Source organism: Prunus mume, linkage group LG1 (genome assembly GCF_029339155.1).
Source record: "Prunus mume cultivar Tortuosa linkage group LG1, ASM2933915v1, whole genome shotgun sequence".
NCBI classification, from domain to species: domain Eukaryota; kingdom Viridiplantae; phylum Streptophyta; class Magnoliopsida; order Rosales; family Rosaceae; genus Prunus; species Prunus mume.
The window spans coordinates 16,139,472-16,167,141 of record NC_142698.1 but is presented as its reverse complement, the minus strand read 5'-3'; the positions used below and the strand labels follow the sequence as shown (position 1 = coordinate 16,167,141).

At 37.3% G+C, this 27,670-nt stretch overlaps 2 protein-coding genes across 2 annotated transcripts; both read left to right on the top strand.

Annotated features, from left to right (window-relative positions):
- Window positions 1-2,377: 2,377 nt before the first annotated feature.
- LOC107880520 (S-locus-specific glycoprotein BS29-2-like) lies at window positions 2,378-2,878 on the top strand. Its single transcript, XM_016792200.2, has one exon. It carries the CDS (start codon window positions 2,378-2,380, stop codon window positions 2,876-2,878), a length of 501 nt encoding a protein of 166 aa, XP_016647686.2.
- Window positions 2,879-12,143: 9,265 nt separating this feature from the next.
- On the top strand, window positions 12,144-12,464 carry LOC148921151 (S-locus-specific glycoprotein-like). Its single transcript, XM_089048079.1, has one exon. It carries the CDS (start codon window positions 12,144-12,146, stop codon window positions 12,462-12,464), a length of 321 nt encoding a protein of 106 aa, XP_088904205.1.
- Window positions 12,465-27,670: the final 15,206 nt, after the last annotated feature.

Below are 27,670 nucleotides of genomic sequence, written 5' to 3'. Positions count from 1 at the left end.
AAGTCGTCTCATGGATAATTCCATGTTGTTGGAAGTAAGTCTGAAAGTCATGATTGACAAATTCTCCACCATTGTCGGAGCAAAGAATCTGGATTTGAACATTAAACTGAGTTTTCATCTGTTTGTGGAAGGACTGAAAACGGGAAAACACTTTGTTTTTATTCTTCAGCAAATAAAGTCATGTCATCCGTATACAATCATCTATGAATGTGACAAACCATCAAACACCAGAATGAGCAGTGATAGGTGAAGGTCCCCAGACATCAGAGTGAATTAACGTAAATGGAGTAGTACACTTGTTCGTACTCAACGGGTAGGGCACACGGTGACTCTTGGCCAAAATACAAGTATCACATGTGAAGTCGGAGTTCTTGAAACCTGAGAATAAATCTGGTATAAGATGCTTCATATAACTAAAAGACGGATGTCCAAATCGACGGTGCCACAACCAGATTTGCTTTTGTTTGTTATCAAAGGGATGCGTCACACTATTAGCCACGCCAGGACTGAAGTCATCGACATAATATAGCCTCCCTCTCTTAGTACCACGACCAAGAATCTCCATAGTATGAATATCCTGAAGCAAACAAAAACTCGAGTAAATGAGTACACAACAATTCAATTGTTCAGTAAGTTGACTAACGGACAACAATTTAATGGATAAAGATTGAACAAGTAAAGTATTAGACAGTGTGAGAGAGGATGAGAGTGCAACAGTGCAGCCTACATCACCCGAGGATAAATGCGCCATTGGCATTTGCAATCTGAGTTCGTCGAGGTTGTGTAGTATTCAGAAAATCATCAGGATCAAACGTCATATGATCAGTTGCACCGGAATCAATTATCCAACTCTTGGAATCAATCTTATCGGAAGTATGGAATCCATAACCAGTACCATTATTGGTCGTATTGCATTGTCCTCGATCTTTAAGAGTAGCCCACCAATCGGGGTAGCCATGCAATTTAAAACAAGTCTCACGAGTGTGTCTCGGATCACCACAATATGCCCAATGTAGTCCATGTGTCGGGGTCGTTAGTCGAGAAGTCATAATCTGTGCAGCGGAAAATGCATAGGATCAGGTTGAGTAGGAATTCAGATCGAGGATCGAGGCACAGTCGGGGCTGAGTTAAAGTCGAAATCGGGATCTAGTTAAATCATAGACAAATTCGGGTCGTGGTCATCATCGAGTCGAGGGGTTGGTCGTCTTGAGTCGGGAGTCGTCGTCGTCATAGTCGGGGTTGGGGTCGGGTCTTCAAAATAGGATCCACGATTCCGAGATCGGGTTCGGGGTCATCAAAATAGGATCTGATTCAGGATCAAATCCGGGCCAAAGTCTGCATCTGTATAAGCTGAGCCATTTGGGCACTCAACTCGGCTATGGTTGGTTGAGAAGGAGAGAAAGAGTCGGTAGTGCTACCTCCATAAGGGTTGAAAAAATCATCAACCCCCATAGCGTGCGGCAAGGGTTTGAAACTAGAGTCAACAATTCCAAGATCGCTGCTCTGATATCATGCTAAAATATGAAAACTATGAGAGAATATTTGTTTGTGGGAATTTTCTATGTATTCTTCTCCTTGTAGGAGATCATATTTATAATACAACGAAACCTGAATGGGCAAGTAAATAATAAATTCCTAAATCTATTTACAATAGGAAATCAAGAATTAAAGTAAATCAATTATAATTATAATAGGAATTCTTGGTGTGTAAGGAAAGTAAGTCAATATCCACAAGTCACGCCAACAGTATATAGTATAGGGCAGCAACATTTTCTTTGTAGTCATATTGTTTAAATATAATGTAAGCTTGGTTAGGTAGGGTTACGAATATAATCATCATCACGGATTCACAGAGCGAATGATCAAGTAACATAAATTCATTGGACAGCTAGCTTTTAAAAAGGAGATAGCTATAGATAATAGACAGAGAAGTTTGACCAGGATCTTCTTGACAAAGCACCTTAATTTGCAAGAATAATCATGCCCCCCAATTAAAACATCCCCCATTTAATTAGGAAATGGAAATACATTCACGCTTGCAGTGGCATTATGGCAAGCCGATGTTAATGAGGAAACTGACATTATTAATCATTTATTTATTTATTATTGTATAATTTGAGGAGCCAATCTCTCACTCAAATGCATGTACAGAGTACAGACATGATGTATTCACTTCACTTGTACATCTGTTAATTGGTTAGTCACAGCAAAAATAAGTGAGGAAGGCAAGGCATACATATATAATATTTAATATTTAATATATTAATTAATTGTCGAAGGAAACATGGCCATTGTCTTCCCTGTGAAGTCTTTGAGTTAGGTTTCTTCAAGCCAGGCCATATTTCAGGCTGGTACTTGGGCATGTATATGGTACAAAATGTCCAAAACAGAACAGTTGTTTGGGTGGCCAACAGAGACACCCTTTCAAATTCATCAGAGCTCTTTGATGACTGGTGAACATGGAAACATTGTCCTTCTTGATCCATCTGGAAATGTCACTTGGTCCTCCAATCACACCCAAGTTTTGAGACCAAATGTCCTGCTTTTGGATATAGGCAATCTTGTGATCAAAGAAGGAACCGAAAACAGCCAAACATTTTTCTGGCAGAGCTTTGATTATCCCACACATTCTGCTTCCGGATATGAAGCTCGGATGGAAGTTGAGCACAGGTTTAAACAGGTACTTGACCTCGTGGAAAAGCTCGGAGGACCCGTCAACAACGGACTTTTCTATCAAACTAGATCACCATGGCTTCCGGAGATTTTCCATTGGGACAAACATGTTAAAAACTTTGAACCGGCCCTGGAATGGGATGATATTGAGTGGTGTGCGGAAAATGTATGCTTCAATGCATGGTGTCGATTTCAACCGTTCTGAAACAAGATGAGTCTAATATTCATGTAATGAGTCCAAGCGGGGCGTTCAACAGATTACACGGGTTGAGAGCACAAAGATGTGAAATATGTTTCAGTATCCCCAAAAGGATCAATGTGACAGCTATGGAGAGTGTGGTCCCATTTGGTATTTGTGACACAAATGTTTCACCTGTGTGTAAGTGTATTCAATTGAGATTTTAAAAGACTATTTATGGATAAATAAGTCCAGTGGATTTTAAAAGACTATTTAAGAATATAATGACTTATAAGATTTTTTTGAAAGATTTTTTATATTCAGGATTTTTTATGTTTGGATTTTAAAGATTTATATCATAAGAATTTATAAGATTCGAAAGGACCACATGGATTTTTTATTTGTACGATAACCAACCAACTTAGTTGTGGGCACTTGCATCAGCAATAACATAAACGAGATCAAATGGAATGGAACAATAAATAAAAGCAAACATTCAAAGTTACAAGAGTCAATGAAAACAGGAAGGCTTATAAAATGGGTTATAAAATTGACACCAATCTCTGCCAACATTGGAAGGCTTGACTAAAATGGTTCTGCATCCAAATTGGATTTAAGCTGAAAATTCAGCTTTCTTATTAATTTAATATGTAACTATCCAAGGGTTACATACATGTGAGTGATGTTCCTCTTGCAAAATAGAAAGGTCACGTGCCATTCGACATGCAGAGGTTGCAGAGTTTTTGAGGAAAATGTTGGAGAGTGCTACGAGGAAAGAGATGGTTGATGTGGGTGCTGAGCTGATGAGTCTTACAAACAACAGTATATGCAGGCATGCTCTACAATTAATTTGATATGATCCTTGAAATTTTCTCCCATATTTCTATTTTTAACAAGTGCCTGTTTAATAGCAGGATGGCTATGAGCACTAGTTGTTCAGAGAATGGTGAGGAAGCTGAAAAAATCAGGGAGTTGGTAAAAGAATCATTTGAGTTGGCTGCAAAGGTTTGTTTTGGGGATGTGTTGGGCCCACTGAAGAGGTTGGGTTTCTGGGTTGATGGGAAGCAGCTCATGGATGTGACCATGGGTATGATAAACTTCTGGAGGGTGAAGCAGCATGAAGAGAGAGCAGAGAGAGAGGGTTGGGATAGAGAAGATAAAGATTTGATGGATATACTATTGAAGGCATATCAAGATGATAAAGCCGAGGTCAAGATTTCTAGAACTCATGTGAAGGCTTTCTTGCTTGTAAGCGATTTCAATCCTTTCCATCAATCTGTCAATCTGTGAAATCGATTAATATTTGCTAAACCCCTTTATCTCTATCAATCTGTCAGCGTTCCAAGTTCAGTTGTGAGCCAACAATGAGAGCTACTGCGAACAATGGGAGCTATCGGGATCGGAGATCGATGAAGCATGTTCTAGGACAACGTTCATGGATACATCTACCTCGAGCCGGTATGAGAATCGATTTCACCGTTTAACTTCTCTTGCGATTTCACGAAGAACTGTTCATCTTCTCTCGCAGAGAGAAAAAAATCTCACGTGAAAAGTCTGACGGGTTATGGTGAGATTTTTTTTAGGGTTTGGTATTTATACCTCCCACTAAAAAGTCACACAAATTCCTTCTTTAAAAAAAATCCTTCGAAATTAGCAAGTTTTTGAATAACAAAAGACTTTTTGTTACTTGTTTAAAGTCTTGATTGAATACCACTAGATTTAGACACCCTCTTTAAAAAATCATAAAAGTCCTTATTGAATACCACAAGACTTGTTTAGATTATTTAAAAGTCTTAATTGAATACCACAAGACTTATTTATCCCAAAATAGTCTTTTAAAATCCTAATTGAAGGGGGTTTCAGCCTAAGAATTGGAGGCTCGGAATTTGGAAATGGGTTTGATGGGTGTGTGAGAAAACGAGAACTGAAATGCACGAAAGACAAGTTCTTGGGGTTGAGGAGCGTGAAATTGCCTGAGAGTCTGGGTGCATTTGTGGATGGGGACATGAGCCTTGAGGCATGTAAAGAGAAGTGTTTGGAGAACTGTTCTTGCACTGCTTATTGTAACAAGGAGATTTCAAACGGAGGGAGAGGTTGCGTCATGTAGTTTGGGGAACTAATGGACATGAGGGTATATGCAGATGGTGGCCAAGATCTCTATGTTCTAGGCGGTCTAGGCGGGCTCTAGGCGGGCACTAGGTGGTCTAGGAGGACGGGCTAGGCGGGCGCTGCGCCTAGAAAAAAAAAACGCCATTTTGGAATCTCAAGGTCAGGAAGAGATCACGATGGTGCTATGAGTGAGAGACAGAGAGATGAGGATTGAAGAAGAAGTCTGAGCTAGAGAGAGGGGCTGGAAGACGGCTCTTGTTAGAGTTAGGATTTGAGAAGGAAAATTGCATTTATATGTTGAAGAAAAAAAAAACAAAAGAAGAGATGGGCCCTCGATTACCCCTCTAGGCGTTAGACCCATGGGTGCAGCCCACCTAGAGCTTTTAGACTCCGGAAACTTCATTTTGAGAGATCATATATCTGGAGGAATCTTTTGGGAATGCTTTGGTTATCCCTGTGATACTTTCTTACCTGAAATGATGACAGGATTGAACACCAAAACGGGAGAGAGACGCTTCTTGGATTCGTGGAAATCTGCAAATGATCCATCGTCCGGAACATTTGTAATGGAGTTACTGCTGGGTTGCCACCACAAGTTTTTCTTTGGAATGGGTCAAATTCATACTGGAGAAGTGGCCAATGAAATGGATTGAAGTTCATAGGGGTACCAGAATTAGGTGCATTTTACTCTAAATGGATTTAGTCTCATGCAAGATAATCAACAGGGGACCAATATCTTACTTTCAAAGTGTACGTACAGATACGATTCATGTAATATATACTGCAATGCAGTTGCTGTAGATAAAATATTATACTTAAAAGCAACAAATGTTCGCTTTCATATCAATGTCAAGAACACTAGCTAGTTTCCTTTCCTGCCGTGTGCACCAAACTTTTACCTGCTTGTTATACAGAGAATAGGGGACAGCATAGTTAGTCTTCAATGAACATTCCTTGAGCACCAAAAAAGCTGAAAGCACAGCATCATTTCAAATAGTCCGCTTAAATTACAGATGGGGTAGGTGGTAAACTGTGAGGGCAGCCAAAGTATGGGGCATCTAATATTTAAGTATTGTTAGCCAAACCTTAACTCAAGCATACACCACAATTATTGGGATTGCTAAAACATACTAAACAATTGGACAACCAATATGTAACGTCAAAACTACACAAGGAAGGACATATTAATATTTCTTCTGAATCCATCAATTTTTTCTTGCAAAATTAACATATTTATTTTCTCCCAGCTGAAATACAAGAACAGATACTACACCCATAACGCATCAATTTAGCATCCTGTATATGCAAACTTGCATATACTAAATAAACCAGATACAAGCGTATATCACGTATTCGAGTAGCCTAAACCAGCCATCCTTAAGTCAAGCATACAAAAAACTTAGTAGCATAGTTAACAACATCTCGACTATTCCCACTAGGAATAGTCAGTTGCAAATAGTGAGTATATCATTTTACCCCTTAGGGGGTGTTAGTGTAAATAACTCTTTAATAAATAATAGAAGAAACAAAATATAATGTGCAACATAACGTTTCTTTGCTTTTCCGAAAGGAAATGGGTATTGCATTACATTTCAGATCACCTCAGCATAATACAAGACTTGGTTTAAGATTTTAAAGATTTTGAGACTACCTTACAATCATCACTATGAGATACAAGCCTCGTAGTTGAGGTGTTGGTAGTCAGTTTATGTGACTTATGATCTCATGAGTTTATAAGAGTAGAAATTTCCCTGCTTTACTAATGCCGGTTACAAGAAGTTATAATCCTATAGACCAAAGAAATACTGTTTGATGTTTAGCAAGATTTAATTTTGAATCTGGTTATTTCTACTAAATCCTTTGATTGGCTTTCAATGCTATTAGTCATATGGCGTACAGTTCATATTCAAATTACATAGGTATTTTATACAAGTATATACATTTGGAATTATATGAACTTGTCTACGAAACAAATTTGAAGCAGATTTTGGGATCCTTTTGGATAAACAAATATACAAACTGAAATTTGGTGCAAGCAACCTTAATGGAGACTTGAGAATAAACCTTGAGTTAAAACTGGTGGGACTAATGTGATATGATGATGAACCGAAATCAGTAATGGAATTTTAATACGGCTATACAATAGTATAGCCGAGCGGCACCGTCAACATGATCTTGCCAAATATTGCAGCGGAAAATCAAATGACAGAATCACATCCTCATCTTTGACTTCATCAAGCCGCTGAATCCAATGCGTGGCACCGTTAACAAAAGCCGGTTAAAGAAACCAGCCTAAATCAGTGATAAAACGGAACTGGTTCGAAACGATTATTTTAAAAATCAAAACCTACAAACGTGGGTTAGACTATCACTTAGTAATTAAAAAAATTGGAAAAACCAAAGCCGCTGGGCTAGAACAAGAAGCTGTCGTAAATCGGCGGTAAAGGCGTAATGCGATCAAGCGTCAAGCCGTCAAGGTACAAGAGGTTCGGATGGAAGATTCGCTTCATCGCAGCTTCTTCTATCGAAGCGTTCTTGCCAGCCGTCTGGCGTGCGCCTATACTATTTCTTTAAAAAAATTGGAAAACCGAGTATGGCCCCGGCTATACTATTTATTTTTTAAAAATTTAAAACGTTTAGCCGGGCGGCTATACTAATAGCTCACGGCTATACGATTTAATAAATAATAAAAAAACCCTCCTAGTCCCATAGATATTAATTTGAGGAAAACCCATAGTATAGCCGAACGGCTATATTATTTCATTTTTAAAAAATTATGGAAAAACAGAGTATAGCCGGACCCTCCTAGTTGCATTGTTTATAGTTATAGCCGCATGGCTATACAAATAAAATATGTACAAAATTTGGCAAATTACAACTTAAAAGTTCGGCCCCTAATTAATATTTGTATTCAATAATATATATGCATAATACGTTAATTTTGCATGTATTATTGAAACTATTGTAAAAATATGCATATTCAATTTTTAAAAAAAATCGTACATACATGTTCAATACGAATATTGAATGTTGACTTTTTTAAAAAAAATTAGGGAAAGCAGAGTATAGCCGCACGGCTAGACGATTTCTTTTAAAAAATTCGGAAAAAACAGAGGATGTCCGTTCTGTTAAAAAAAAATTAAGGAGGGAAACAGAGTATAGCCGCGCGGCTATAACATTTAAAAATTAGGAAACCCAGAGTATAGCTGCGCGGCGATACTATTTAAATAATCCATGAAGTGATAGTCGCTTCTGCTGCAGCCATCCATTCGAGAATCCACGAAGTGGTAGTTTCTGTTGCTGCTGCGGCCATCCATTCGAAAATCATTGCATTCCTTGGTGTTCGGATCCATCCAGTAAAAAAAAAACATCATCAGCTTTATGACCACTCGATGATGTCCATTTCAGCACCACTTCACCACCCTTTCTAAACCAATAGTTTCATCTTAGTTCCTGTAAAACCAGGCGGTGTGCTTGCCACAAATTCTTGCAGGGATATAGTGAATAACTTAGCCCATGATTCTGCAACACCATACTCTTTCATCACCCACAAGTGAAAGTAACCACTATCATTGAACTGCTGCGCATTTCCATTAAAGAAACCAAGGCAGTACTCTCAATTCTATTATTCTCAAAGAAGGCAAGGGAGTCTCCGCATCTTGAAACATAGTAAAAATCTACAAACATCCTAAATTTGATTCTCGAATCTGCATTGGGCAACAGGATCTTGCCAAGTGATTCAGTGGACAAATCAAAAGACAAAATCACATTCTCGTCCATACGATCATGAATCCAATGCATGGCACCATTAACAAAAGCCGGTTCAATCACAAGGCCAAACATTGTACCGGGAAGCATTTCATCGACAAAGTTTTAAGTATCAACACTCCTCCAGGAGCCCCTGGCTAAGGACCAAAGCTCAACTGCACAAGAAACACGCCTTTCTCTTACAAATCTCAAAACCTTATTGTCATCGGTATGCAAATCATAGCCAAATGAATAACTTCTAGGATCATACTCAAACGCAGAAATAGTGCTCCGAGGCAAAATCTCAAACTTTCTAACACACGGGTTCCAAACTAACGTGGTAAGGCGGTAATGAAGGCATACTAGCCCGTTACAAATGTCGACCTGATAACAGTTTAGAAGAGGAAGCTTAAGAATTGAGAAGACTAAGAAGAAAGAAGAAATGATATGCTCTGTATAATGATTTTCGCAAAATGAATTACAACAGCAGTGTCATTAGTGTTATATCTCAATAACCAAGACTAAGCACTCTAACTAATTACAGTTACTACTAACTAACAACACGTGAGCACACATGACAGCTTAACAAACTAACTAATATTGTTATCATTCCCCCTCAAACCCAACTCTGGATCCTGCTCTAGATTTCCAAGTCGAATACTAATACAGTGACTCAAGAAAATAGGACTATGCAGTCCTTTAGTAAACACATCTGCAATTTGCTCTTGAGTAGGAACATATTGAACAATCAGATCATTCCTTTGAACCTTTTCACTAACAAAGTGAAAATCTATATCCAAGTGTTTAATTTGTGAATGATATACAGGATTACTACTAAGTGCCAAAGCAGACAGATTATCACAGAAGATGGTAGGAGGTTGAGGCAAGCACAATTTCTAGTCTAGCAAAACCTGTTGAATCCAAGCCAAATCTGCAGCTGTATTAGCCAATGCCCTATACTCGGCCTCTGTAGAACTTCTGGATACAGACCCTTGCTTCTTAGACCGCCATGAGATAGGATTATGTCCAAGCAATACCACAAAACCTGTAGTTGACCTCCTAGTATTTAAATCTCCTGCCCAGTCAACATCATTATAAGCTTGCAATTTTGTCCTCAATTTCATCTCGAGGAAGCATAAAAAAATTTAGCTTCTTTATACAGGCCTAAGAAGATTTTATCTTCATCTCAAATAAACATAAATAAACATTATCTAGTTTAGCATTTTTATGCCAGATGAAGATGTTAGGAGGTAGTTGGCAATCTGTAGTATCTAGGGGCCATCTAATCAAAAACAACAAAGAACATTGATACAGAGCCCCCCACTCATCCCCTTGATCATAATTTTATTAATATAAAAGAAACATATGAAGAAAACAAGTACAGCAGGGGAACCAAACCAAAACCCCTGTAGAAAAGAAAGACAGTGACATAAAGGCACAGCAACATGCAGACCCAAGAAACCAAAACTCTGAAGGAGTCAACAAAAAGAGACTAAGTAAAACGGTAACTTGGCATGCCCAGCTGGTCCCGATGACGAAGACAAAATAAATGAAGCTGCAGTGTCCCACCATGTGAAACCAGAGCCCTGAACATCGTGATTTGCCAAAGTATCAACTCCATGATTACCCTCACGAAATATATGAGAAATCTTAAACAACATGTGTTGGAGATGATGCAAGCAATTCTGCCAATCAACCCGCAAGTGCCAAGGGACCAAATGAGGAGAGCGAAAGAATTGAGTAACTAATAACTAATCAGTTTCAATCCAAACAATATGCCAAGCATGAAGCCAAGCAAGCTTAATGGCCTTGATGACATCTAAAACTTCAACATGTAATGTACCGCACTAGGGACATCTAAATCCAAAATCACTTTTGCGAGTGCTATCAGTATTAATTTTGACCGAACCAAAGCAAGGGGTATTCCACGTAACCTCAATAATTTTGGGATTGGGGCTGGGTCTACAACACACCCCAAAGGAACGAATAGTACACAAGTCATGCACCTTATTCGACATATGACCCTTGGCCAAAGTACTAGAGGCACACGCATGATTAATAATCAAGCAGAAGAAAGCTGTAGAAACCTTTAGATAGAATACTCAGTATAGCCGTGGCTATACCTAATCTGGATTTCTCTTTTTAAATTACGTTAATTAGTAGTTATGTTTTAATTATTATTTACTTAGTGAATAATTAGTATTTAAATATTTTATTTAAAATAAAATAAAAAATAAATGGCTATTTATTAAGTAATATTATTTGTGGAGTTAATTAAAATATTTAATACTAATTATTCACTAAATAAATACTTATGAAATTAAATAAATAAGGCTATGATATTATTTAATTACTTAAAATAAAATTTGAAAAAAACCTCTCCTGACGAAATTTTGTCGGCAAGTGAGCTAATTTTTGGAAGAGGTCTAATTCGGCAAATATTTGCGCATGAACTATCTTGTGATATTTGAGAGTGTTTTGCTTTTTTTTAAAAAAATTTAATATATATATAAAGTTAGTTTCTTTGCTTTTGTTTTTTGGCCAACTTCTTTCATTTAATACAAGTACAGAGTACAGACATGATGTATTCACTTCACTTGTATATCTGTTAATTGGTTCACCATGGTCACAGCAAAAATAAGTGAGGAAGGCAAGGCATACATATATAATATGTAATATATTAATTATTTGTCGAAGGAAACATGACCATTGTCTCCCCCGTGAAGTCTTTGAGTTGGGTTTCTTCAAGCCAGGCCATATTTCAGGCTGATACTTGGGCATATATATGGTACAAAAATGTCCAAAACAGAACAGTTGTTTGGGTGGCCAACAGAGACACCCCACTTTCAAATTCATCAGGAGCTCTTTTGATGACTGGTGAACATGGAAACATTGTCCTTCTTGATCCATCTGGAAATGTCACTTGGTCCTCCAATCACACCCAAGTTTTGAGACCAAATGTCCTGCTTTTGGATATAGGCAATCTTGTGATCAAAGAAGGAACCGAAAACAATAACATTTTTCTGGCAGAGCTTTGATTATCCCACACACATTCTGCTTCCAGAAATGAAGCTTTGATGGAAGTTGAGCACAGGTTTAAACAGGTACTTGACCTCGTGGAAAAGCTCGAACGACCCGTCAACAGGGGACTTTTCTATCAAACTAGATCACCGTGGCTTCCCGGAGATTTTCCTTTGGGACAAACATGTTAAAAACTTTCGAACCGGCCCCTGGAATGGGATGATGTTTAGTGGTGCCCCGGAAATGTGTGCTTCGAAGCATGGTGTCGATTTCAACTTCTTTACGAAACAAGATGAGGTGTAGTATTCAGGCTTGACAGTGAGTCCAAATGGGGACGTTCAACAGATTACATGGGTTGAGAGCACAAAGATGTGAAATATATTTTAGTATACCCAAAAGGACCAATGTGACAGCTATGGAGAGTGTGGTCCCATTTGGTATTTGTGACACAAATGCTTCACCTGTGTGTAAATGTGTGAGTGGGTTTCAGCCTAAGAATTTGGAGGCTTGGAATTTGGGAAATGGGTTTGATGGGTGTGTGAGAAAACGAGAACTGAAATGCACGAAAGACAAGTTCTTGGGGTTGAGGAGTGTGAAATTGCCTGAGAGTCGGGGTGCATTTGTGGATGGGGACATGAGCCTTGAGGCATGTAAAGAGAAGTGTTTGGAGAACTGTTCTTGCACTGCTTATTGTAACATGGAGATTTCAAACGGAGGGAGAGGTTGCGTCATGTAGTTTGGGGAGCTAATAGTCATGAGGGTATGTGCAGATGGTGGCCAAGATCTCTATGTTCTAGGCGGGGTCTAGGCGGGCTAGGCTGGGGCTAGGCTCGCTAGGCAGTCTAGGCGGTCGCTAGGCGGTCTAGGTGGGCGACATGAGGGTATATGCAGATGGTGGCCAAGATCTCTATGTTCTAGGCGGGGGCTAGGCGGGCTAGGCTGGGGCTAGGCTCGCTAGGCAGTCTAGGCGGTCGCTAGGCGGTCTAGGCGGGCGACATGAGGGTATATGCAGATGGTGGCCAAGATCTCTATGTTCTAGGCGGGGGCTAGGCGGTCTAGGCGGGCGGGCTGGGCGGGCGCTGCGCCTAGAAAAAAAAAACCCCATTTTGGAATCTCAGAGTCAGGGAAGAGATCCGATGGTGCTATGAGCGAGAGACAGAGAGATGAGGATTGAAGAAGAAGTCTGAGCGAGAGAAAAAAAAATTGCATTTATATGTTGAAGAAGGCTGGAAGACGGCTCTTGTTAGAGTTAGGGTTTGAGAAGGAAAATTGCATTTATATGTTGAAAGAAAAAAAAACAAAAGAAGACGTGGGCCCCCGATTACTCCTCATTCTGAAACCCCTTTTATTTTTCTCTCTTGTGTTTTGTTCCACTATTCAGTTCTGTTTTCTTTTATGTTGGTTGGTAGATCTTCATCAATCATCAAAGTTCTTTTTTCTCGTGATATTTGTGTGATCTTTTTTTTTTCTTTTTCTTTTTCCTTTTTTTCTTTGTGTGTGTGTGTGTGTGTGTATGCAGTGCAGGTGCCAAAGACTGGAAAAGGCAAGAAAAAAAGGCTCAACCCGTTAACAAGGAAGGATAGATTATCATCAGCAAGATGTTTCTCCATGGGGATTCAGTGATCATTGTTCTTAGGAATATTAAGTGAGGTGTATAGTATGTAGCTTTGACAATTCCAATATACTTGTACAAGTAGAGTCCATGCTGACGATTTATATGCACTGACGTTGGGAGCTTTTATATGCACTTTTTTAAATTAGAGCAACTTTCGAGTGCTGTATATTTCTTTGGATTTGTTTGTGAATTTCAGTTTACTTGTATTGAATGCACTTTTTAGTCGTATAGTTCTTGAACAAAACTTAACTCGTTTGAATCTGTTGGTGAATTCAATTGATAGGAACTTGCACTTCACCATATATAAGTGGTAATTTTAATTTACCTTGCGCAAGACGTGGAGAAATTATAGAATGGTAAAGTATCACCACGTAAACTGATGATATACTTTTTAGGAAATGTGTCTTTCTTACTATTATAACCGAAATTATATACCTTCTTTTGAAAGGAACAATGACAATACATTGTCCCATTAACTATACAAAAGACCATATAGCTTTTTTAAGAACAAAAATAATTTAAATTTGATATCTTATACATATATAATTTGAGGGATCCCTCAAATAAGCTTATTTGAGGGACACCCCTTGTAGGGCCCATTCCGGATTGTATTTCACTAATCCAAACCGTCTATTTTGTAGATACACATTCAAAGATCATCTCTACAAAAAATCACTTGAATCCGATATCATTTGACCATTCAATTGAGTTATTGAAATTTTAGTACTTTCTTGAAGCACCGTATTCATTGATTTTGTAGGACACAATTGGATGTCGAAACGGTTTTCGATTTGTCTAATTTTTTGTAAGGATGATCTATGAATGAAGACCTAAAAAATATATGGTTTTGATCATTGGAAAAAAAATTGTAGGGTACCCTAAAGGCTTCCCTCAAATAAAATTATTTGAGGATCCCTCAATAGAAGGGGACTGTATATATATATATGTATATATGAAGCAGCCCTTTCATGAAACAAATTGGCCAAAGTAATCTTTCATTAATATACAACTAATATGTTATAGTCAACGAGAAAAAATTAACACTAGCTTCTAATTATATTATATGTGCTTGTCTAAAACATAAATTGTACTTTAGTTCAACCTATTGAAGACCTCATGTATCGGACCTCTTGTTGAGTCTTTACTCAAACCCAGTGATTCTGTTGAGTATTTCATCTTTCTTTGTTTTCCTAAAAAATACCTCATGTATTGGACATCTTGTTTTGGGGCATAGCTGTTTCAATAGGGTAGAATTTCTACCCAATGGGAATTGTGAGAAAAACTTAATTACATTATCGACACAAAGAGTATCAGAAGAAATTCCAGATTCTGGATATCGAAGTGAAATCGTTGGTGACAAATCTAAATCTATAACAACAAAAAATAGTTCTATATATGGGCTAGCGCAATGTTGGGACTTTATTCTGAATCACAAGCGCTATGCATCATGCAAAAGGTGTCTTAAAACAGCAAGCCAAAATCTTCCCGAGCGTTGTCATCTTAGTCAAGGAGCTATAATATGGATGGTTGGTTGCATCCTAAAATACTCATACACAAAATTCTTTGGTAAGGATAACGGGGTGTATGGGAAAAATCCTCAATTCCGTTCCTAATTCCAAGTTATTTCCAATGGCACTAGATCATTTGTTAAATCGATTAACTTCTGAAATTGTTTCCGGACAATTGTATGCTACTGGAAGCATTCAGGTGACTAAGAGGAATAAAAGGACAAACAGGATTAATCTTTATAGTTTGGTAGAGTGTAATAGAGACTTGTCACATGAAGTTTGCAAGAAGTGCCTTCACGTTGCAATAAGCGAACTTCAAGGTTATAGTCTAAGAATGAGTGGTGGACGTGCGATTTATGGGAGTTGTTATGTCTGATTGAATTTTACATCTAATACTAAAATTTGTTTCTTTCAAATGGAGGTATTTATAAATAAGTATAAAGATGTGTTAACCTTAAAAGAGATAAAATATTAAATAAATTTCAATTTCAATAGGACTAAATAAATGGGTATGTAGGACTATATAAACAGATAAGTAACTAAATAAACTCCCCAACACCAAATGGACAAATTTTATATATATATATATATATATATATATATATACAGAGAGCTTCCATTGAGGGATCCATCAAATAAGCTTATTTGAGGGACACCCCTTGGAGGCCCCACTCCGGATTGTATTTCACTAATTCAAACAGTCTATTTTGTAAATACTCATTCAAAGATCATCTCTACAAAAAAAATCACTTGAATCCGATATCATTTGACCACTCAATTGAGTTATTGAAATTTTAGTACTTTCTTGAAGCACCGTGTTCATTGATTTTGTAAGACACAATTGGATGATATATATATACGATCCCCTTCTATTGAGGATCCTCAAATAATTTTATTTGAGGGACGCCCTTTAGGTACCCTACAATTTTTTCCAGTGATCCAAACCATCTATTTTTAGGTCTTCATTCATAGATCATCCTTACAAAAAATTAGACAAATCGGAAACCGTTTGACATCCAATTGTGTCTTACAAAATCAATGAACACGGTGCTTCAAGAAAGTACTAAAATTTCAATAACTCAATTGAGTGGTCAAATGATATCGGATTCAAGTGATTTTTGTAGAGATGATCTTTGAATGAGTATCTACAAAATAGATGGTTTGATTAGTGAAATACAATCCATAGTGACCCTACAAGGGTGTCCTCAAATAAGCTTATTTGAGGATCCTCAATTCTCTCTATATATATATATATATATATATATATATATATATATATATATATATAAAGACAATCTTAAGGTTTGTTTGATTACCATTTCATTTTCAGTTTTCATTTTCACTATTTTGGAAACTGATACTTTTGAAAAAAGAAAAGATGTTCGGTAACATATTTCGTTTTCCATTTTCAAAAAAGTGAAATCAAGTTACCAAAATTACCCTTATTTTTTAAAACAATTTGAAAGTGTTTTTAGTTTTCAATTTTTGTTTTCATTTTTTGTGCGCTCTTTTTCACTCATCAATTTGACATCACTAAACATCGAATGCATTCGAGGTACCAAAACTCAGTATTTGGGACCACCTTTAACGACTTTAATTACTTTAATTAGTTGTTATGTTTTAATTATTATTTACCTAGTGAATAATTAGTATTTAAATATTTTAACAAATAAAAAAATACTATTTATTAAGTAATATAATTTGCAAAGTTAATTAAAATAATTAATAGTAATTATTCACTAAATAAATAATAATTAAAATATAATTACTAATGAAAGTAATTAAATAAGGCTAAGATATGATTTAATTAATAAAAAGAAAGTTTTATAATAAAAAATCTATTGACTTAAAGATACTAAGTATATTATTTCTTTTTAAAAGAAACCTCTTCCGAAGAAATTTTGTCTGGAGAGGTCTAATCCGGCAAATATACATTCATATTTTTATTGTTGGTGCAATGTAGAATTATCTTTAAAGGATAGAATATTTCAACCGTATAGCCGCAGGGCTATACTCTACTAATAAAATATTTCAATAGTATAGTCACGCGGGAATACTTGATAAATAGAAATTTTCAACAGTATAGCAGCTGAGCGATACTCTATAAATAGAAATTTCAAACGTATAGCTGCCCGACTATACATTGTAAATGGAAATTTCGAACGTATAGCCGCGCGGCTACACGCTGTAAATATAGTATTTCAATAGTATAGCCGCTCGGCTATACTATCTAAATAGAATTTTTCAAACGTATAGCCGCGCGGCGATACGCTCTAAATAAAATATTTCAACTGTATATGCTTAACTACACAGACACAATAAACCTTCACTCCCTCATACCATCTTGATTACTAAATTATTCAATTATAAAATTACTAAGCTATTCCAAATATGGTTCATTCCACCCACTCCCAAGCTCATTCACGTTTGTTTAAATTAACCCAAGCAAATCCTGAACTGAAACAACCTGTTCATATACTTGAAGAAGTGTTGGCACTGCACTAACCTGAGAGAAGATGAAATCCATTCCCTAAAGGGTCGAGCATTCAACATAGTTTCAGCTGTTGTAAAGGTCTTCGAAACTACCACAAGTGCAAATATCAAAAGAATATGAATGAACGATAAGAAACCCCACAAAGAGCTAAGATTACAAAAGTCAATATGTAGTGATATAACTAAACTTAATGCTTATCGAGGGTAGTTTCTGGGTTTAACTCTGCAATATTTCTGGCAACATCAATAGGATCAACGTTTGTAAGACTTCACACTAGGGAAAACAAATTATTAGAATACCCTTAGCTTAGACCAGAATCATCCATCCTCTGATAAAAATATGCATATAATCCTTTAACCCAACTACCAAGACTAGAACCAAATATTTATACAGAGAATGCATCTAACATAGTCCCTGAATATGGGCTATGTTTCTTCAAGCACCACAACTACAACCAAGAATACGGATTGCTTTAAAAAATAAACACAAAGAAAATTTGAAAGCATGCAAAAGCATGCCATGTCCTAAAATCCTATGTGCTGTATCAAATACAAAATGCTTCTCTATGTGTCTTTAACAGATGAATGCATATCTCCTTCAAGAACTATACCACTGAAATAAACTCATGCACACAGACAATCTCATTGTTCCAATCAGGTAGGACCAAAAATGAAGGAGCTGAAAGAAAATATTAAAGTTCGAACTTACGCCCTCATCTTGGAAGGACTTGTTCCATCAGCACCACCAATAATTGAAATGCCATTGATCTTGACATCTACTGTAAATCTATCAGAAATAAATGAACAAAATGTAACTTAATCAGAGCTAACATGGTCTTAGAATGGTAGGTTTTAATAAAATTTCTTAAGATGCAACACAAATGTTTCAGAAATAAGTACAGCTATGTTTAACATCAGATATAGCAGATGAGCACAAGACAAAAGATAATTATAAATGACACACAAATTAAGTGTTATGTTTGTTTTAGGTGAACCTGGAGATGCTACTAAGGTTGAATCCCATACTCGAACTCATACAGATCGGACTATGGAGATCTAACAGGCCATGTTAGCATTGAAATTGAATGAAAATATGGAAAAATGGGTACAAGTACTCAACCAATGGATCTCCCTGTCCCCATCCATTTCATGTTCATGCATTCTTTAACTCATGTCCTGAAGATAACACATAAAACAACAAAAGTGGATACTCACGGAATGTAAACAAGTAGCTCAAAATCACCCTCATTGCTCTCCGAGTGTTCCTGTTGCAGAAAATATGATCAGATGAGGCTTCATATGCCTAGTAATTGAAACATAAATTAAAACCAAAATATATGCATGGTAAACCTGAACTGAATCTCAACCAATGATTCAGCAATTTCTTGGCCGAAGATGAGGGTTTTTCCTCTTCTACAGCAACTGTATTATCTTGCATCTCTCTGGGAGTTTTTGATTTACTCTTTTTGCCCATCTTATGGATCCAAAAGCTGCATTTCACATAGATTACATTACTGAGAATTGACAAAAATGTATTTGTAGAGATGCTAGACTCGCCAGGAAAAAATAAATCTGAAAAAAAAACAAACGCCGTTCAAGTTTTCGAAAATCGGCCGCCTAGGCGGGCTAGGCGGTTTTTTTAATTATTAAAAAATATATCGTATAGCCGCGCGGCTATACTATTTATTTTCTCTGGACTGAATGCCATTTCGGAGTTAGCATCAAACGACATTCATTTTCTCTGTAAATGGCCACAGGACCTTAATTCTAGTTGAGTGGTAAAGAATGACATGCTTTATAATTCTTTCCTATTAGATTTCTCCTCTATTTCCTTTCGAATTGAAACCGAAGCGACAGTTTGTCATTTGATTCTGATGATGTTGATTGAATGCAGGCAACTCCCAAGGTTCACCCTAATTTATGGAAACCAAGGAGTGGCTTGGAGCTGATGAACAATGACCTTCCCAGCACCAACTCTGAAGAAGAGGCTATGTCCTGCTTTGATTTGTCCAAGAATGATTCATATCTCATATCACCAACAAGAGGGATGGTCTCCATTTTTGAGTATTTGCAGAGATGACAGACCCGCTAGGAAAAAATAATCTTTAAAATAAATAAAAAATGACATTCAAGTTTTGAAAAGTCGGTGACTGGGTTGTTTTTAAATTTATTTTAAAATGTCATACGCTTGACCATATAAATAATATATTTAAAGAGTAAAGCTGCATGACTGTACTCCTTCAAATAAAAAATATTTTCCCTAATTTTCCTTTATCAATAAGAGTAATTTAGAACATTATCCATTACTATTATACCCTTACCCGAGTCTTTATTGTCCCCTTTTGATTTTTTTTTACTTATTACCCATATAAATAATTTAGCATTTTTCCCATTCAATACTTGTATTATACACGCAAGTACGTATTTTTCAATAATACTTTCGTTTTCTGTACACGTCTTAAAGACTCGGTACAATACATATTTATAAAAATAAAAATAAAAATAAAAGCAAACGTACAATATACATATTGTACATGTACATATATATTATTCATGTTTAATACACAAGTTTATTTACAAAATTTTCATATATTATTGAATTAAAATATTATATATTAAAACATTATATAGTGGCCGAATTTTTTAGTTGTAACTTGCTAAAAAATTTCCGAATAAATCACGTACGTATTTTTCCCTTTCCATATTTTACTAACTATGAAAGAAAGTGAGAGGCTAAGATTATTTCTTGTTGTAACAAAAATGCAAGACGGTGAACTTTCAAAATCTCTTTGCCAACCAAAACAACAATTTCAAACAAAGATGTATGAGTATAGTAGTAAGAGGTGGTAGTATTCTTTTTTTTCTTTTCTTTTTTAAAAAAATAAAACAAGAGATTATGCGAGATTAGCTCTTCAGTAACGGTCATCGGATGCACAAACATCCACAACCCTCAAAGAAGGGGCCAACACATTTCCAGAGCCCCCCGCCCGTCCCCTTGATCATAATTTTATTAATATAAAAGAAACATAAAAAGAAAACAAGTACAGCAGGGGGACCAAACCAAAACCCTACAGAAAAGAAAGACAATGACATAAAGGCATAGCAACATGCGGACCCAAGAAACCAAAACTCTAAAGGAGTAAACAAAAGGGGACTAAGTAAAATGGTAACTCAGCATGCCCAGATAGTCCCCGATGATGAAGACAAAATAAATGAAGGTGCAGTGTCCCACCACGTGAAACCAGAGCCCTGAACATTGTGATTTGCCAAAGTGTCAATTCCATGATTAGCCTTGTGAAATATATGAGAAATCTTAAACAACATGTGTTGGAGACGATGCAACAATTCTGCCAATCAACTCGCAATTGGCAAGGGACCAAATGAGGAAATCGAAAGAATTGAGTAACTAATAACAAATCAGTTTCAATCCAAACATTATGCCGAGCATGAAGCCAAGCAAGCTTAATGGCCTTGATGACATCTAAAACTTCAACATGTATTGCACTAGGGACATCTAAATTGGAGCAAAATGCCCTAAGTACACAACCATGATAGTCTCGAAATAGACCACCACTACCTGCTTTACCAAAGTCACTTTTGCAAGTGTCATCAGTATTAATTTTGACCGAACCAAAGCAAGGGGGATGCCACGCAACCTCAATATAATTTTGGGATCGGGGCTAGGTCTATAATGCACCCCCAAAGGAATGAATAGTACACAAGTCATGAACATTGTTCGACATATGACCCTTGGCAAAAGTACTAGAGGCACGCACATGATAAATGGTACGACAAGCAAAAGAAACTTTAGGAACCTTTAAATAGAATATTTTAAAAGTATAGCCGCGCGGCTATACAACAAACTTTGAATTTCTCTTTTTACATTACTTTAATTAGTAGTTATGTTTTAATTATTATTTACTTAGTGACTAATTAGTATTTAAATATTTTATTAAATAAAAAAATAAAATTCTATTAATTAAGTAATATAATTTGTGGATTTAATTAAAATGTTTAATACTAATTATTCACTAAATAAATACTAATGAAATTAAATAAATTATGCCATGATATTATTTAATTACTTAAAAGAAAATTTGAAAAAAACAGCTAAAGATACTAAGTTTTTATTTATTTATTTTTTTTTAACCTCTCCCAACGAATATTTGCTGGATTAGACCTCTCCTGACGAAATTTCGCCCGCATAGCTAATTTTCATCGAGGGGGGTCTAATCCGGAAAATATTTGCCGGCATAGACCTACCGACGAAATAATTTTTTGCTTTTTGTTTTCAATTTTTAAAAATATAAAATTAGTTTCTTTACTTTTGTTTTTTGGCAAACTTCTTTAATTTAATATATGTAATTCATTAATATCTTAGCCTTTTTATTTAGTAATTATTTTTTGTTTAGTGAATATTTAAATATTTTACCAATTTCATAAATGACTTAATAAATACTAATTAATTATTTTGTGGACTTTGTTTTTTTTTAAATATTATATAATAATTAAAACATAATATGTGCGGCTATAATGTTTAAATATTCGAATATATATATATAAGGAAATATGATAAAGGGAACTTAAAAAGATAAGCAACCTCCTTGTATCACTCGTCATACACATTCAACACACAAAGAAGGCATAAATATTCCCTCAACCCTAAGCGCACACATAGGAACAAAGCTAGAAATACATACCATGTCTAATTGATTCATTATCTCAAGGCTCAACTTTGCTACAGAGAAATCCATATTTTTAATGTTGATTTAAAGAGTATAGTTGCATGGCAATACACTATAAATATAAGATTTTAAAGGTATAGCCGCTCGCTATACGATACTCGGTTAAACAAACTGAACTCCATAGGTTTTATGTATGTGCAGCGGCACATCTGCTCGCTGAATGGTTAAACGGCAATGGGTTGCCGTTGAGCTTCAATCCTGATTTCCTCTTTCATTTTTCTTATAAATTCTTCAAAAAAAAATTTGAGTTCATCTGTTCTGTACTGGTAATGGCCAAGTAGTCATTAACATGATTTGTTTCCAGCTCTGTTGTCTCCATCTCTTCTTCTCGTTCTTTTATCAAAGATTCACTTCCTCCTGCTTTTTCTTCTGCGCTAAAAGCTTGAGGTATTTCTTCTGCCTGCAACAGAGTTCCATTTTTATGTTCTTCCTGTTGTCCATCTTCGTCAGTCATCTTCTTCTTCTTCTTGTATAGTTGGCGATTCCCCTTCATCTTCACCAGCAGCATAAGCGATGGCGTCCTGATCCAGAGACTCATCACGGGATTCATGATTATTAATAGAGGTGGTGCTGCAACTTGAACTGCAGAGTCTAGGACTAGACACAGAGATTGCTTAGTTTATGGGTGCACCTCCACCTTACCTATATTTATGTAAATAGTATATAGTATAGGGCAGCAACATTTTCTTTGTAGTCATATTGTTTAAATATAATGTAAGCTTGGTTAGGTAGGGTTACGAATATAATCATCATCACGGATTCACGGAACGGATGATCAAGTAACATAAATTCGTTGGACAGCTAGCTTTTAAAAAGCAGATAGCTATAGATAATAGACAGAGAAGTTTGACCAGGATCTTCTTGACAAAGCACCTTAATTTGCAAGAATAATCATGCCCCCCAATTACGGGTTCAGCAAAACATCCCCCATTTAATTAGGAAATGGAAATACATTACGCTTGGCAATGGCATTATGGCAAGCCGATGTTAATGAGGAAACTGACATTATTAATTAATTATTTATTTATTATTGTATAATTTGAGGAGCCAATCTCTCGCACTCAAATGCATGTACAGAGTACAGACATGATGTATTCACTTCACTTGTACATCTGTTAATTGGTTGGTCACAGCAAAAATAAGTGAGGAAGGCAAGGCATATATATATAATATTTAATATTTAATATATTAATTAATTGTCGAAGGAAACATGACCATTGTCTTCCCCTGTGAAGTCTTTGAGTTGGGGTTCTTCAAGCCAGGCAATATTTCAGGCTGGTACTTGGGCATGTATATGGTACAAAAATGTCCAAAACAGAACAGTTGTTTGGGTGGCCAACAGAGACACCCCACTTTCAAATTCATCAGGAGCTCTTTTGATGACTGGTGAACATGGAAACATTGTCCTTCTTGATCCATCTGGAAATGTCACTTGGTCCTCCAATCACACCCAAGTTTTGAGACCAAATGTCCTGCTTTTGGATATAGGCAATCTTGTGATCAAAGAAGGAACCGAAAACAGCCAAACATTTTTCTGGCAGAGCTTTGATTATCCCACACACATTCTGCTTCCGGATATGAAGCTCGGATGGAAGTTGAGCACAGGTTTAAACAGGTACTTGACCTCGTGGAAAAGCTCAGAGGACCCGTCAACAGCGGACTTTTCTATCAAACTAGATCACCATGGCTTCCCGGAGATTTTCCATTGGGACAAACATGTTAAAAACTTTCGAACCGGCCCCTGGAATGGGATGATATTTAGTGGTGTGCCGGAAAATGTATGCTTCAATGCATGGTGTCGATTTCAACTTCGTTACGAAACAAGATGAGGTCTAATATTCAGGCTTAACAGTGAGTCCAAACGGGGACGTTCAACAGATTACATGGGTTGAGAGCACAAAGATGTGAAATATGTTTCCGTATCCCCAAAAGGACCAATGTGACAGCTATGGAGAGTGTGGTCCCATTTGGTATTTGTGACACAAATGTTTCACCTGTGTGTAAATGTGTGAGGGGGTTTCAGCCTAAGAATTTGGAGGCTTGGAATTTGGGAAATGGGTTTGATGGGTGTGTGAGAAAACGAGAACTGAAATGCACGAAAGACAAGTTCTTGGGGTTGAGGAGTGTGAAATTGCCTGAGAGTCGGGGTGCATTTGTGGATGGGCACATGAGCCTTGAGGCATGTAAAGAGAAGTGTTTGGAGAACTGTTCTTGCACTGCTTATTGTAACATGGAGTTTTCAAACGGAGGGAGAGGTTGCGTCATGTAGTTTTGGGAGCTAATGGACATGAGGGTATATGCAGATGGTGGCCAAGATCTCTATGTTCTAGGCGGGGCTAGGCGGGCTAGGCTGGGGCTAGGCTCGCTAGGCGGTCTAGGCGGGCGACATGAGGGTATATGCAGATGGTGGCCAAGATCTCGATGTTCTAGGCCGGGGCTAGGCGGGCTAGGCGGGCTAGGCTGGGGCTAGGCTTGCTAGGCGGTCTAGGCGGGCTCTAGGCGGGCACTAGGTGGTCTAGGCGGACGGGCTAGGCGGGCGCTGCGCCTAGAAAAAAAAAACGCCATTTTGGAATCTCCAAGGTCAGGGAAGAGATCACGATGGTGCTATGAGTGAGAGACAGAGAGATGAGGATTGAAGAAGAAGTCTGAGCGAGAGAGAGGGGCTGGAAGACGGCTCTTGTTAGAGTTAGGGTTTGAGAAGGAAAATTGCATTTATATGTTGAAGAAAAAAAAACAAAAGAAGAGATGGGCCCTCGATTACTCCTCTAGGCGTTAGACCCATGGGTGCAGCCCACCTAGTGCTTTTAGACTCCGGAAACTTCGTTTTGAGAGATCATATATCTGGAGGAATCTTTTGGGAATGCTTTGGTTATCCCTGTGACACTTTCTTACCTGAAATGATGACAGGATTGAACACCAAAACGGGAGAGAGACGCTTCTTGGATTCGGGGAAATCTGCAAATGATCCATCGTCCGGAACATTTGTAATGGAGTTACTGCTGGGTTGCCACCACAAGTTTTTCTTTAGAATGGGTCAAATTCATACTGGAGAAGTGGCCAATGAAATGGATTGATGTTCATAGGGGTACCAGAATTAGGTGCATTTTACTCTAAATGGATTTAGTCTCATGCAAGATAATCAACAGGGGACCAATATCTTACTTTCAAAGTGTACGTACAGATACGATTCATGTAATATATACTGCAATGCAGTTGCTGTAGATAAAATATTATACTTAAAAGCAACAAATGTTCGCTTTCATATCAATGTCAAGAACACTAGCTAGTTTCCTTTCCTGCCGTGTGCACCAAACTTTTACCTGCTTGTTATACAGAGAATAGGGGACAGCATAGTTACTCTTCAATGAACATTCCTTGAGCACCAAAAAAGCGGAAGAACAGTTAGGCTAGAACAAGAAGCTGTCGTCGTCCAGCGGTAAGGTGTAATGCAGTCAAGCCGTCAAGCTGGCAATGAGAGGGTTCCAGATGGAGAGATTCGCTTCATCGCAGCTTCTTCTATCAAAAGGCGGCTATACTATTTCTTTTTTTAAAATTTAAAACGTTTAGCCGGGCGGCTATACTATTTCTTTAAAAAAAGCTCCGTATAGCCTCGCGGCTATACTATTTAATATAAAAAAAACTTTATGAAGAAAAAAAACCCTCCTAGTCCCATAGATATTAATTTGAGGAAAACCCAGAGTATAGCCGCACGGCTATACGATTTCTTTTTTAAAAAAATTAGGAAAATAGAGTATAGCCGGACCCTCCTAGTTGCATTGTTTATACTTTATAGTTAATCATTTGGTATAGCCGCATGGCTATACAAATAAAATATGTACAAAATTTGGCAAATTCCAACTTAAAAGTTCGGCCCCTAATTAATATTTGTATTCAATAATATATATGCATAATACGTTAATTTTACGTGTATTATTGAAACTATTGTAAAAATATGCATATTAAATTAAAAAAAATTTGTACGTACATGTTCAATACGAATATTGAATGTTGACTTTTAAAAAAAATTAGGGAAAGCAGAGTATAGCCGCACGGCTATACTATTTCTCTTAAAAGAAAAAGCATAGTATAGCCGTTCTTTTAAAAAATTAAGGGGGGAACAGAGTATCGCCGCGCGGCTATACTATTTCTTTTAAAAAATTAGGAAAACCCAGATTATAGCCGTGCGGCTATACTATTTGAATAATCCATGTCGCTTCTGCTGCAGCCATCCATTCGAGAATCCATGAAGTGGTAGTTTCTGCTGCTGATGTGGCCATCCATTCGAAAATCATTGCATTCCTTGGTGTTCTGATCCATCCAGCAAAAAAAAAACATCATCAGCTTTACGACCACCCGATGATGTCCATTTCAGCACCACTTCACCACCCTTTCTAAACCAACAGCTTCATCTTAGTTCCTGTAAAACCAGGCGGTGTCCTTGCCACAAATTCTTGCGGGGATATAGTGAATAACTTAGCCCATGATTCTGCAACACCACTCTTTCATCACCCACAAGAGAAAGTAACCATTATCATTGAACTGCTGCGCATTTCCATTAAAGAAACCAAGGCAGTACTCCGAATTCTATTATTCTCAAAGAAGACAAGGAAGTCTCCGCATCTTGAAACATAGTAAAAATCTACAAACATCCTAAATTTGATTCTCGAATCTGCATTGGGCAACAGGATCTTGCCAAATGATTCAGTGGACAAATCAAAAGACAAAATCACATTCTCATCCACACAATCCTGAATCCAATGCATGGCACCATTAACAAAAGCCGGTTCAATCACAGGGCCAAACATTGTACTGGGAAGCATTTCATCGACCAAGTTTGGAGTAACAACACTCCTCCAGGAGCCCCTGGCTAAGGACCAAAGCTCAACTGCACAAGAAACACGCCTTTCTCTTACAAATCTCAAAACCTTACAGTCGTCGGTACGCGAATCATAGCCAAATGAATAACTTCTAGGATCATACTCAGACGAAGAACAGTGCCCTGAGGCAAAATCACAAACTTTCTAATACACGGGTTCCAAATTAACGTGGTAAGGCGGTGATGGAGGCATACTAGCCCGTTACAAGTTTCGACCACCTTGACCGTGCGGACCCTTAAATCTAAATTGTCTTTTGGACGTCCTTGGAGTTCATTGTAAGCTACGAATGGATTTACGAGCTTAGAATACTCACTAATGAAGGGCTGCGATCCCAATGCAATGACAGAGTTGCATTGGAAGACTGTAGCAGGAGGAGCTGAGCGTCATCGTTTTGGTTATTGGATTTGATGATTGCGTGGCTGAGGTGGGTGTGAATGAAGGCAGAGCTTCGGATCAGAGACCTCCATGACTTGCACACTGGTGCATTTGAGTAGAGATTTGCTGCTGGGCAAGCGCAGAAGGATGTCGTGAATGACTTCTTCAGGAACGTAATTGTCCCCTGGCGTTGCTTCCATCCATCTTTTTGTTCTCTTGGGGCGGATTTCTTCAGGAACTTCGTCCATTGTTCTGATTCCCAGATTCCGATGTAAGTTTTTTCTCCAATTTTCAATGGACGACACGAGTTTTTAAGTTTTGGCCACAGT

What these genes read in the sequence shown, in the direction of transcription:
- LOC107880520 (XM_016792200.2), top strand. Translation starts at nt 2,378, where the DNA reads ATGTCCAAAACAGAACAGTTGTTTGGGTGGCCAACAGAGACACCCTTT.
- LOC148921151 (XM_089048079.1), top strand. Translation starts at nt 12,144, where the DNA reads ATGGAGAGTGTGGTCCCATTTGGTATTTGTGACACAAATGCTTCACCT.